The sequence below is a fragment of the Phallusia mammillata genome, chromosome 1 (assembly GCF_965637545.1).
Source record: "Phallusia mammillata chromosome 1, kaPhaMamm4.hap1.1, whole genome shotgun sequence".
NCBI lineage: Eukaryota > Metazoa > Chordata > Ascidiacea > Phlebobranchia > Ascidiidae > Phallusia > Phallusia mammillata.
Window position 1 is genome coordinate 35,312,025 of NC_137252.1, and position 12,239 is coordinate 35,324,263.

Genomic DNA, 12,239 nt, shown 5'->3' on the forward strand with positions numbered 1-12,239 from the left:
CACGAATCGAGATGAAGCCCCAACATTACGTCAGCATCCAAGGAATGAACGTGTAATTCTCCCCCACGAAGAAAAAACTTTGACTGCATCGCTAACCGTCTCAGGGAAAATCGCAAGCGGCCAAAGTACTTTACAGAACTGATAGGGGGTTGCACAGGGAAGCAACGAGATCGGGACGGGTGTGTTAACGTAATTATCGCGTCGTTACCTTATCACCTTGTTTCACATTAGTCACATGGGTCTTCTGAATGTCTTTACCTTTCTAAGTTTGTTTATCATGAGTTGTTTCCTATGTGTGTGCGTATTTCCTAAAACGTGTTTATCTTAATTTCACGATGTGTTCTTCATGTTTTGCGCTTTATTTCCTCTTCACACTCTTTCGTTGCGTTCACGTTTACCTTATTAACTGTTCGATTGCTTTTTAGTACATTGCAATCTTAGGTGTAACCGTCTAAAGCCGCTAGGGCGATGATAACTGACCTGTGGGTATTGACCACGTGACCCGTTAGTTTCTTTGTTTCTTAATTAGTTCTGTGGCGAGTCTTTTTTTCTTTTTTTCACATGTTTTTAAGTCTTTTTGCGGGCCACGTGCAATGGCGAGGAGTTCTTCCCCGGCTGTGGTACTGTCAACTTGTCTTGAATTTTGTGCTGCGCAGTAACTGTGCCAATATCGTACAGTTTTATACAGCGTTTTCAAATGAAAACGGCAGTGTTCGAACGAGTCTAAACTAGGGTTTTTCGTGGCTAGCCGTTAGTGCAGTGTTCGGAGGTTTTGGCAACCATTGAATTGGGCGCCACATTACTTTCTTGTATATCAGGCACACTTGACAAACCAGGTTCATCAGCAGTAAAAACACATGAATTTACGTGTTCAACACGTATTGCCAGACAAATAATAACAAACCCGTATTGTTGCGCACACAAACTGCAAACCCGAACAATCATCTGACGTTGTGTATTAATCGGTTTACCTCTTTTGTATTCACGTTTCATGGTATGTAAACGCGGATACCGTCGTGTTATTGCACTGCGCAAAAATTCTGGACATGCAAAGTGTTTTTTTTAATTATTTCCAGGCTAAATTCTGGATGTAAAAAAGCAAGTACTTTAAAAAAGCTCCAACTTCAGATAAGCTATTTGTGTCCTAAGCCTGTTTAAAACAAATCTTTCCTGAAAAAAACCTGAAAAGTAGTCTTTGAAAGACACTGGCGAATTTTATTCACAATGCGAATACAAATGTTTAACAAATCGATTTTGATTGACCAATGTCTTGCCTGACTTATACGGAACTCCATTGCGTTGACGGAGTTTTTTTTAGTTGAAATTACAAACACATGCTAAATTGGCATAAGTGCAACAAATTCTTATAAGGGACTGTAGAACAAAGCAAAGAAGATTGATTAACCACATGTTCTTTTTATTGTCTTTCAACAGGAACTTAACACCAAACTACTTTTTAAAACACCACAAAACTTAAAAACCTACAAGATTTTCCCACCTGATCTATGTTTCTCCATGTAGCGTCGGTGACTTTTGAATCAAAGTACAACCTCATACTTTGCACTCGACTTAAATACAGAAAACTGATTTAATACAGCTTGACATCAGGTGCCATGTGGCCTTTGGCTAAACTTTAGTACATTGCCAACATAAAAATTTATTACAGCTGAATCACATGCTTATTGGTTTATTGTTTTTTTTAAGAGTTGATCAAGCGTATTGGATTTGTTGCAACGAGGATTTTATGACCGTAGTTCTGCTGGAGGGACAAAGTGCTGCGTGACAAACAACATGAACCACAGCAGGTCAAAACTTTTCACATTATTAAAAAATATGTTATGACAAGAATGCCTGCCTCCACAAATCTATATTTGAACGTTTTGCAGTTTGTGAGACTAAAGCATTATAAAATTAGGTGCACAAAACTAACACAGTACTCCAACTCTTAGAGACATATGGCAAAAAATAATAACAATAAGATTGCAATACTATTACACATTTTCAGGTTGACAAGAATACTACAAGTGTGCAACTAGTATTGAAACATCAACATACCACCAAAATACATGGATAGCCATGCAAGTCCCGTTACAGTGGAAATAACTTTATTGTATGACTTTCACTTCAACTAAAAATGACCAATAGGTATTGTTTTAAACCATACATGGTTTCATTGGGTAAAATGTCAAAAACTGCCATAAAATGAAGAATAAATTATAAATAGTGAAATGATAGGTTTATCAAATGTGGCTCTTTGCATAAAAATCATAGCAATCAATTGTTTCTACTCTTTCTTACAACACTCATGGCAGTGGTACCCAACAAGTATGGACTTTTATGTGTTAAACAGGGTCGTTAGTTTCTAGCGTATGAGGAATACTTGACAGAACAGTCTCGTCAGCCGTAAAAGGACACGAGTTTAAGTGTTTGACACGTATTGTCAGACAAATATTAACAAACCGGTATATGAACATAGTGCTACCTGACAAACAAAATGAACCACAGCAGGTCAAAAACTTTTCACGTTATTAAAAAATATGTTATGAAAAGAATGCCTGCCTCCAAAAATTTTTGAACGTTTTTCAGTTTGTGAGACTAAAACATTTTGAAATTATGTGCATAAAACTAACAGTACTCCAACTCTTAGAGAGACATAGGGCAAACAAAACTTACAAAACTATTACACAGACTTGCAACTAGTATTGAAACATCGGTATACCACGAAATCCATGGATAGTCATGCAAGTAATGTTACAGTGGAACAAAATTTTATTGAATGACTTTCACTTTAACTGAAATTGGGCAATAACTGTTAATACCCTGCTTTTGTTTGCATTAGAGTTCTGGTTAACGACAACACATACGTCGTTTCTTTGAACAAAAGATCAAAAACTGAAATAAACTAAAGTAAGTAAATTTAGAAATTACATTTGAAAACTTCCTTGAATGCAGAAGACCAAATTTTTGCTCAGAAATCACAGCAATCAATTGATTCTACTCTTTCTTGCAACGTTTATGACAGTGGTTCCCAACCACAATGGAATTTCATGCGTTAAGTCAATCCCGTCTAGTCAGCAATAACAGCACATGAGTTTAAGTGTTTGACACGTATTGTCACACAAATATTAACAAACGGGTATTGTTGCGCGCGCATACAAACTGCAAAACGAAACAGTAACCTCACGTTGTGTGTTAATTAGTTTACGTCTTTCGACTTCACGTTTCATGCTTATATAGACGTGATTGTAGCTAACTACCAGAAACGGGTACTGCCATGTTATTGCACTACAATTTTCTTTTTCGACTTTTTTGTCGGCATAATCGTCAGAGCGTGTAATCAAAACATTTTCTAATTTCAAAAACTGAGTCGCATAAAAGGATTCTGTAGCATTTCCATGCAATAATTTAGAACGTAGGACAGACTTATGCATGTATCAAAGCCGTAGCTGAGCTGAGGACGTGCTGAAAAACGTCACACAATATACATCGCGCTTCGTAAACGGCGCCTAATTCCTCCTGACCAATGAAAGTCCACTTCGGTGGGAAATCCTTCACATATTTGCATATAAACCGCGATTTTGGTGAAAAAAGCTATTGTTTTGTTAACGTTTGGATAGGCAGGAGCCAAAAAAAGGCTAACCTGCGTCAGTTTAGATAGGCTCAAAAAATGACAAAGTGTTTGAATTTAATTTAAAGCGCTGGGAAATTTACTAAAGGCTCTAAGAAATGAGTAAGTGTTTTAGTCTGATCAAAAACGTTCTGACTTGGAAAACTTCGAAACGCAGGTGGGCAAAGATTTATGCATATAGCGCATCCGGTTAATTGCGACAACCATAGCCGACCTGTCCGCGCCGGTGGTTAGCTGACTCGAGATAAATGTATAAATCAAGACAAATGTACAAAATAAACATAAAACCAAAAACAGGACTTACAAAAGTTGTGGTAAGCAAGTTTCGCACGCGACCATGTAACGGTTTGGGCAAGCGCCCGGTCATTCCGCGGGGAAGCGGCAACTGAAATCACGCGGAAACCCTAACGACTCATAAAGGTTAAAGCAAAGACAGAATAGTTCATCTATTAAACAACCATAGATAGGAGAGTGCCTTTACTGCATGAGCACAGCGTTAGCGCTTATATTAATAATGGTTAATATTTAATTTACTTTTAGTTTGGAGATCCTAAACAGGTTTAACGGTTTCTTTTGTTTTCTTTGTCGTATCTATTGTTAATTACTGTTAATATTATTCATATTCTATTTGAATAGGAAATTAACTGATCTGTTTCACTGTCTGCCAACGATGAGCGTTGTGGAAAATGCTTTTTCGTACTCGGATTTATCAAATACATTCGATGACCCTTAACCGTCCGATTTACTGAATGTGGATGCATTTAGCTAGTTATGCTGAGCTGTCTACAGAAGACCAGTTCACCTTCGAACAGCGCTTCCCAACCGGTGATCTGCGGCCCACTGGTGGTCCGCGACGTACTTTCTTGTGGGCTTCGAAGCTTTTCAAACCATTACCATACCATTACAGAAGTAAAAAAAGTTACACAGTTTAAGTGAACGTATTTTCAAATGAAACCATTTTTCTCAAAATATAATATTACTTAACAACTAGAAAAGCCACATAACATTTTACGTTAAACGAAGCTTTATCACACAAACAAACTATAATTGTCGCGTCACAACAGTACTTGTACTATATATAAGCTATTGCTGCCAGGCATAATATCAAGTTTGTAGAGCTCTTCTGGCAAATGTAATTTTTATTCCGACGTTTCGACGTCCTATACAGGTCGTCTTCATCAGGGTAAATAACACTGAATGCGACTAGTACAGTGCACGATAAACAAAGGAAAAAAGAATGGAACGCAAGCACGTTACAACGCAACGAAAACACCGCGCGATAACGAATGATTGGGCCTCTAATCTTTAAGCAGGTGCCTGTAGCACGCTGGAAGCATCACGTCTGTTTTGATGTTCATTGTGTTGCCCCGTTGGTGAATATTCCAGTACTTGTACTAGTTGCAAAATCTTGATGCTGGAACAGTTTTTGTTAGCTTTGTTTGGTCTTTGCGTAGCTACAAAATGGATCGTTTTTTATTTTGTTTTTAAATCAAGGAAAGTAAAGAAATCAAAAAATCCTAGAAAGCAGTAGTGATGTCATCATATCAAATCAGCAAGCTCAGGCTTTACATTAACAGAAGTATTGCTTGTACGGTTATTATTTTTCTGTCTCATTTTGGTTCATTTTCCATTGTGGTTTTGTCGCAATATTAAACGGTGGTCCACCGAAAAAATGTTTTGTTTAAGTGGGCCGCGAGCTGGAAAAGGTTGGGAAGCACTGCCCTAGAAGAATATGTAAAGCAACCTAACCCACTTATTGCATGCACGTCAGGGTCAGTCGACTTCCGGAACAAGAAAGTTAGTTCGCCAGCACAATTTATCGCGAACCGGACGCTGGAATGGCGAGGGAAATATAAAACCATTCAAAAAAGGTGTCTTAAACAAATTTATCAGTATTCTGGATACAGGGTTGGGTAACGAGTCCTATTAGTCGAGTCTCAAGTCAAGTCAGTAGAGATTCGAGTCCCTAGTCAAGTCAAGTCAAGTCAGTAGGGGTCGAGGCCCAAATCAAGTCAAGTCAAAAAGGGTTCCATTCTCAAGTCATGTCAAGTCATTAGCGGTTCGAGTCAAGGCAAGTCCCTAAAAGTTTTTGGAAGGAAGGTTAAAGTATAGTTATAGTTATGCTATTTGAATAGTGTGGCGAATTTTAATCACGTTCCGTTTATGACGCATCTTTTGATTATTTTACCTTCACACACGTATTTTCACTTATTCTTTCACGTTACCTTGTTATATTTGTTCGGATTATTACACACCTTCATGCACATAACATTCTTTACAGTTTATTATCCTGTGTTTCACTATTGTTTAGTCTGTATAATCGTTGTTATGTTTCGCCACTCATTTATTCACTTAATTGTTTTGTTTAATCGTTGTTATGTTTCGCCACTCATTTCTTCACCTAATTGTTTTGTTTATTCGTTGTCATGTTTCGCCACTCATTTCTTCACTTAATTGTTTTGCGCATTATTCTCACCACACAGTATCTTCACTAAATGTTTCTCGTTACACATGATGCTTTTTCTGTGTTTTATACGTTCGCCTCATATGTGCCGTATGCGTGTTCACCCTTGTTGGTTCTGCGATACCCGGATGTGCCTCTTGGAATCACGTGATTTGTTAATCAACGTGATTGGTGTAGTAAAACGTGTTTGAGAAGAAAGCATGGTCAGTCTTCCTTTGGGCGCCGTGCGAGTAACACCGTGTTGTTTTGTGTCGTGTATTTGCTGGCGTTGACTTGTAGTGGAACTTGTCGAATTCGGGGTCGTTTTATGCGAATGCTTTTTATTGTTTTATTTAAACAAGGCGCCCATTAGTGAAACCAGTTTGTGGTCTCTCTTTGGCTTAGTGGTGAGCCGTTATTGCAGGGTTCGGGCAGTTTCCGAATTAGGGAGGCAGTTTTGGTTTAAGGTGTACAGAATTAGACATAAACAGATCGATTGGGATTTAACATCGCCACTTGAAAGGTCTTTTAGCCGTATTCCCAAAGCTGCCGAAATAATTCCGTAACAACTTGGCGAGCACGCCAGGACCCTGTCACCACTACCCGCTGGTTTTACTAGGAAGACTCCCCTTTTTGTGTTTTTAAGTATTGTATTTTAGGTTGATTTTATAATGTCTTTTAACGTTTTAATGCAACCTCCGCCTTTACGGCCTGGGGAGGATCTAGGTCAATATTTTAATATGCTCGAATCTTATTGTACGAGCGTTGATGCTTCAGAGGAAATGAAACGACATCTATTTTTAGCAAGCATTGGCAATGATCTGAAATGGGCAATACAAGAGAAGGACTCCAATCTCTTTACAATTCCGTTTAAGGACTTGAAGGAACGCGCACTGCGTCATAAGTCTAGCGGCCAACACGCGGAACGCCAACGCGCCGAGCTGATAAGGCGCGTGCAGTTACCTGGCGAGTCCGCGCGAGATTTTGTTTATGCCCTGCAAACACTGGGGAACAACGCTTACAGCAACTCTTCAGAAGCTGCCCTTAAAAACGAAGTGCTGTACATTACCTTGCTACAAGGCTTGCAAGACAGGCGCCTTGCTGAAACTATCCCTGCGGCAACCAAGTACACAAGGACGTTCAGAGCCGCCGCCCAGGTCGTGGTCGATGCTCAAGTACCGAGTTTTGTTCAGGTTGCCACAGTTAACGCAAAAACATCGGAAATTGATAAGATTTTGAAAAAGCTCGAAGACATGGAACGACGCACGACGGAACGGAGTGCTAAATTCGAGGACACTTTGAAGACTCTGCAAGCTGAAGTGGATTCCCTAAAAAGGACAGGACATTTGTATGGCAAACATGAGCAAAAACGCAAGTGCTACGGTTGCGGGCAGCCAGGTCATTTTCGACGCGACTGTCCACACCTGGGTATGCGTCCCAAAATGATTAGGGTAAGTCGCGGGGCTAGGTCACTACCAACTTCTTTTTGCAGACCGTCCAAACACCCAGTGAACGTAAAAGAATCCCCAAGTCAACAACCAACCGCACCAGGCAGAGCAAACAGACCAGGACCGGAAACTACGACTAAGGAGAGAATCGCATCACCGTCAGCGCTGGCACGGTTTGTTTCCATTTGGGTGGGGCAGACAACCATGTGTGCTTTGTTAGACACCGGCTCGGGTGTATGTCTGATGAGTGCGATAAAATGGGACTCATTCGGCGTAGAACAAAACCTACAGATAAACAGGTCCCCTTCCAAGCACTTGGTAGGTGCCGATGGGCTGCAATTGGCGGTGAAGGGCAGTATTAGCCTTCCCCTTAGAGTTGGTGGCATAACGAATCATGCGACCGTTTATATCGTGCAGAACCTCAACCATGATTTTATTCTAGGATTGGATTTTCTGCAGGCCAATGCGTGCCGAATCTGCTACAGGGAAAATACTCTAACGGCAGGAAACGCCAGACTTCCGCTCTTTAGTTCTCCGACAGCCTTGTCCCAACCCTGTGACGTATGCGTTGCGGATGACGTCCTTATCCCAGCGTTCGCAGAGGTATGTGTAACAGGCAGCTTATGTCAAGAATCTCTTAATTCACAAGAGTTGGCCACTCCGGTTCTAAAGGAGCAGATAGCTGGGTTCGTGGAGAGATTTGGGTTATTGACTGCGACAAGTGTAACGATGGCGCAAAGCCGCGAGGTGAAGGTGTTTGTGGCAAATTTGGGGGATGAGGATGTAACAATACCAAGTGGGGCGAGATTCGCTACGGTTACACCCGTGTATGCTTTTGGTAACCTCGATTGCAAAATCCCGGGTTCTTGTATAGTGGTAGAGGGAAGTGTCCCTGGATGTAAACACCCTGAGTGTTTTGTTACAGACACCCAGATTTGTTCCGTATCGGCCCAGAAAATATATAACCAAGATCCGTTTCAGGACATTGTAGACAAAGTCACCATCGGTGACCGATTAACGGCAGATCAACGAGGTGAATTGTTCGATTTGCTGCGTGCCAATCAACAAGCGTTTTCGACTTCCAAAGATGTCTTGGGGCGCTCTGATATAGTGCGTCATGTTATCGACACGGGTGACAACGGCCCTGTAAGACAGACACCGCGTCGCATGCCTCATCACAACAAAGCAAAGGTAGAGGAGATCTTAGCTGAAATGGACAGACAAGGCCTAATCCGACCTTCTAAATCACCGTGGAGCAGCCCGATTGTGTTGGTCCGAAAGAAATCCGGTGAGACTCGTTTTTGCGTTGAATACCGCAAGTTGAATGAGTTAACTAAAAAAAATAGCTACCCGATTCCCCGGATAGATGACAGTTTAGATCAAATGTCCAACGTCGCCTATTTTTCAACTTTGGATCTAAAATCCGGGTATTGGCAGGTTGCAATGGACACCTCTTCCCGGGAGAAAACGGCTTTTACTAGCCACGTCGGGCTTTTTGAATTTAATGTAATGCCCATGGGCCTGTGCAATTCTGCAGCGACTTTTCAGCGACTGATGCGTATTGTCCTGAACGGAATCGAATGGCAGGGGGCCCTAGCGTACTTGGATGATATCATTGTATACTCGAAAACTTTCGAAGAGCATTTAAAGCGACTGTCGGACGTGCTAGCAAGAATCAAATCGGCTGGTCTAACTTTAAAACCTAGCAAGTGCACTCTATTTAAACACGAAGTAGACTTTTTGGGCCACGTATTATCAAAAGAGAGCATACGATGCGACCCTAACAAAATAAAGGCAGTTGCTAAATGGCCGATCCCCCGCAACGTAAAAGAAATCCGGCAGTTTCTAGGCCTTACTTCCTACTATCGTAAATTTATTTGCGGTTACGCACAGATCGCGGGTCCTCTTCACCGGTTGACGGAAAAGGGAAGAAGATTTCAGTGGGATGACCAGTGTCAGGATGCCTTCTCTCAACTAAAACAACACTTGACGACTGCACCAATTCTTCGATACCCTGACTTTAACATGCCGTTTATACTGGATACGGATGCGTCTGACGCTGCCGTTGGCTGTGTCCTTTCTCAGGAAATCGACGGTAAGGAATGCGTGGTGGCCTATGGAAGTCGCACTTTGAGCAGGTCGGAACGCAACTATTCCACCACGAGAAAAGAGCTTTTGGCCGTAATATTTGCGACAAAGCTGTACCGGTGTTACTTACTGGGTCAAAAATTTACCTTACGAACCGACCATTCTTCGTTAAGGTGGCTTTGGAAGTCTAGAGAGTTATACGGGCAGTGCGCCCGCTGGGTAGAGCACCTATCCGCGTATGACTTTGAAATCCATCACAGGTCGGGAAGCAAACATAGGAATGCAGACGCTCTGTCACGCCTTGATGACATAGAAGATTGCGGGGCATGCCCATACAAATTGGTCGAGGGTGTCGAAGATACCCAAGTTCACGTCGTTGACTTAAAGTCTACGATAGGATATCAACATGAGGACTTGTTGGAGCGGCAGAAAAATGACCCTGATCTAGCAGTCGTCTTGGAATGGTTGAATAAAGGTATGCGCCCGAAATTCAAAACCGTTAGAAAAGAATCACCAGTACTTCGCCATTATTGGTCTCGCTTTCCCAGCCTCCTACTTAAAGCAGGTGTACTTTGTTGTCGTGGAAACTCTACACTAGGCAGTGATTCTGTAATTGTTTTGCCACAGAGTTTAGTCGATGAAGCAATGTCAAATCTTCATGATAACGTACACGGGGGTGGGCATTTGGGCATAGTTAAGACGCTGGCTAAGATAGCGGAACGCTTTTATTGGTATAAATGGCGCGATTCTGTCGAGACCTTTTGCCGCAACTGCGTCACCTGTCAATACAATAAAAGACCCACGCATCATTTTCAAGCCCCGCTCATGCCCTCAACGGAGGACAGACCCATGCAAAGGATCGAAGTGGACGTTCTCGGACCTCTACCTCTCACCCGATCGGGTTACCAGTTTATTTTGGTAGCGTGTGACATTTTCACAAAATACGTAAGAGCCTGGCCGATGCGAAATCAAACTGCCAATGAGACCGCCAGTTTGTTGTATCGAAATTGGTTCACCGTACATGGGGTACCGGAGACTGTTCATTCCGACCGCGGTTCAAATTTTGAAAGCCATTTGTTTGCAGAATTATTACGCCTAATGGGATGTAAGAAAAGTCGCACGACATCATACCACGCGCCTGGGAACGGTGGGGTCGAACGTAACAATAAGACCATTATTACTATGATCCGAAATTATATACAGCAAGATAACCAGCGGTGGGACGAAGCATTACCAGGAGTGGTGGCCGCCTACAACGCGAGTGCCCACGATGCAACGGGAGAAGCTCCGCATACTCTCTTAACCGGACGACCATTGCGATTGCCGGCAGACTTGATGGGGTCTTTGGCGCGTGACACCACACATTCGTATGGAGTGGAGATTGACCAGCTTCGTGATGGTCTACAGCTTGCGGAAGAGGTAGTGAGAGAGAGTCTCACGACGCAACGGAAGCGGATGGAAGACTGGTACAATCAACGTCAACAAGGAAGACCCTACTCGGTAGGCGAATTTGTTTTGTTGACAAACCCGGTCGTCCCGCTTGGACAAAGTAAAAAACTTCAGTATCCATACAAGGGACCATACAGGATCACCGATATTCGAGGTCCTGTGAATTACGTAATCGAAGACGCGACAGGCAAGAGGCAAACTGTACATTTTAACAGTCTAAAGCCAACGACGAGTACATTCCCCTGCCTCACGCAAGAACCTTTAGAACATCCGCAACCTCCACCTGAAATGCCTGCAGTCGTGTATGTTTACAACCCTAAAGTAGTTTCACAGGACGACACAACTGAGTGGAATCCTCAGGGCAATTCGGATGGGTGCAGAAGGTCGACTCGGGTACGTCGTCGACCAGCGCGATATTCACCGGAAACGATGGTGTAGACTGTTGTCCTACGGGAGTAGGACCATTTTAAGTCGGGGGGAATGTGGCGAATTTTAATCACGTTCCGTTTATGACGCATCTTTTGATTATTTTACCTTCACACACGTATTTTCACTTATTCTTTCACGTTACCTTGTTATATTTGTTCGGATTATTACACACCTTCATGCACATAACATTCTTTACAGTTTATTATCCTGTGTTTCACTATTGTTTAGTCTGTATAATCGTTGCTATGTTTCGCCATTCATTTCTTCACCTAATTGTTTTTGTTACGGCCAGTGTTGCTTTGGTTCACAAACAGACGATTTATTGCCTTTGGCACACCTGTCTCCGTGCTGAAAGCGTGCGTGTAATCAGCGCGCCTTGTTTCGTGGCAGTTCTGTTGCGCTTTACACTGTGCGCTCTACATTGGTGTGTTAAGTTGTGTGATGCGAGATCTGCAGTTGTGCGGAATCTGTAAGTAGACTCTGTCAAATCATTAACGTGTTACTTTTCATTGATTCATATATATATAGGATTGAGCACCAACGGTCACATTTTTAAGGAAATCTGACCCGTTATGTAATTGCATCTTTGTACTTGAATTTGGATTCATGTTCGATATAATGTGTGATAAAGAATAAAAGAATACAAAACGGATCTGCATTTCCATAGACCCGACAGTTAAGGTGGACCAAAACAAGTTTGGAGGCCACATTATTTCCTTAAAAATCATCTACAAACATTGGTGCTTCGTGGAAT

At 42.1% G+C, this 12,239-nt stretch overlaps 3 protein-coding genes across 4 annotated transcripts in view; 2 read left to right on the top strand and 1 right to left on the bottom strand.

Moving 5' to 3' along the window:
* The window catches only part of LOC145213531 (uncharacterized), a 133,994-nt gene that overhangs the window by 71,588 nt on the left and 50,167 nt on the right, over positions 1 to 12,239 (bottom strand). The gene's annotated exons all lie outside the window — the stretch shown is intronic.
* The window catches only part of LOC145213619 (intelectin-1-like), a 239,640-nt gene that overhangs the window by 66,669 nt on the left and 160,732 nt on the right, over positions 1 to 12,239 (top strand). The window lies entirely within an intron of this gene.
* Positions 5,802 to 8,614, top strand: LOC145207711 (uncharacterized). The gene is made up of 3 exons (XM_080078767.1): positions 5,802 to 7,692; positions 7,962 to 8,122; positions 8,501 to 8,614. The coding sequence occupies exons 1-2, from the start codon at positions 6,743 to 6,745 to the stop codon at positions 8,047 to 8,049; spliced, it is 1,038 nt and encodes a 345-aa protein (XP_079934893.1). The 5' UTR covers positions 5,802 to 6,742; the 3' UTR covers positions 8,050 to 8,122; positions 8,501 to 8,614.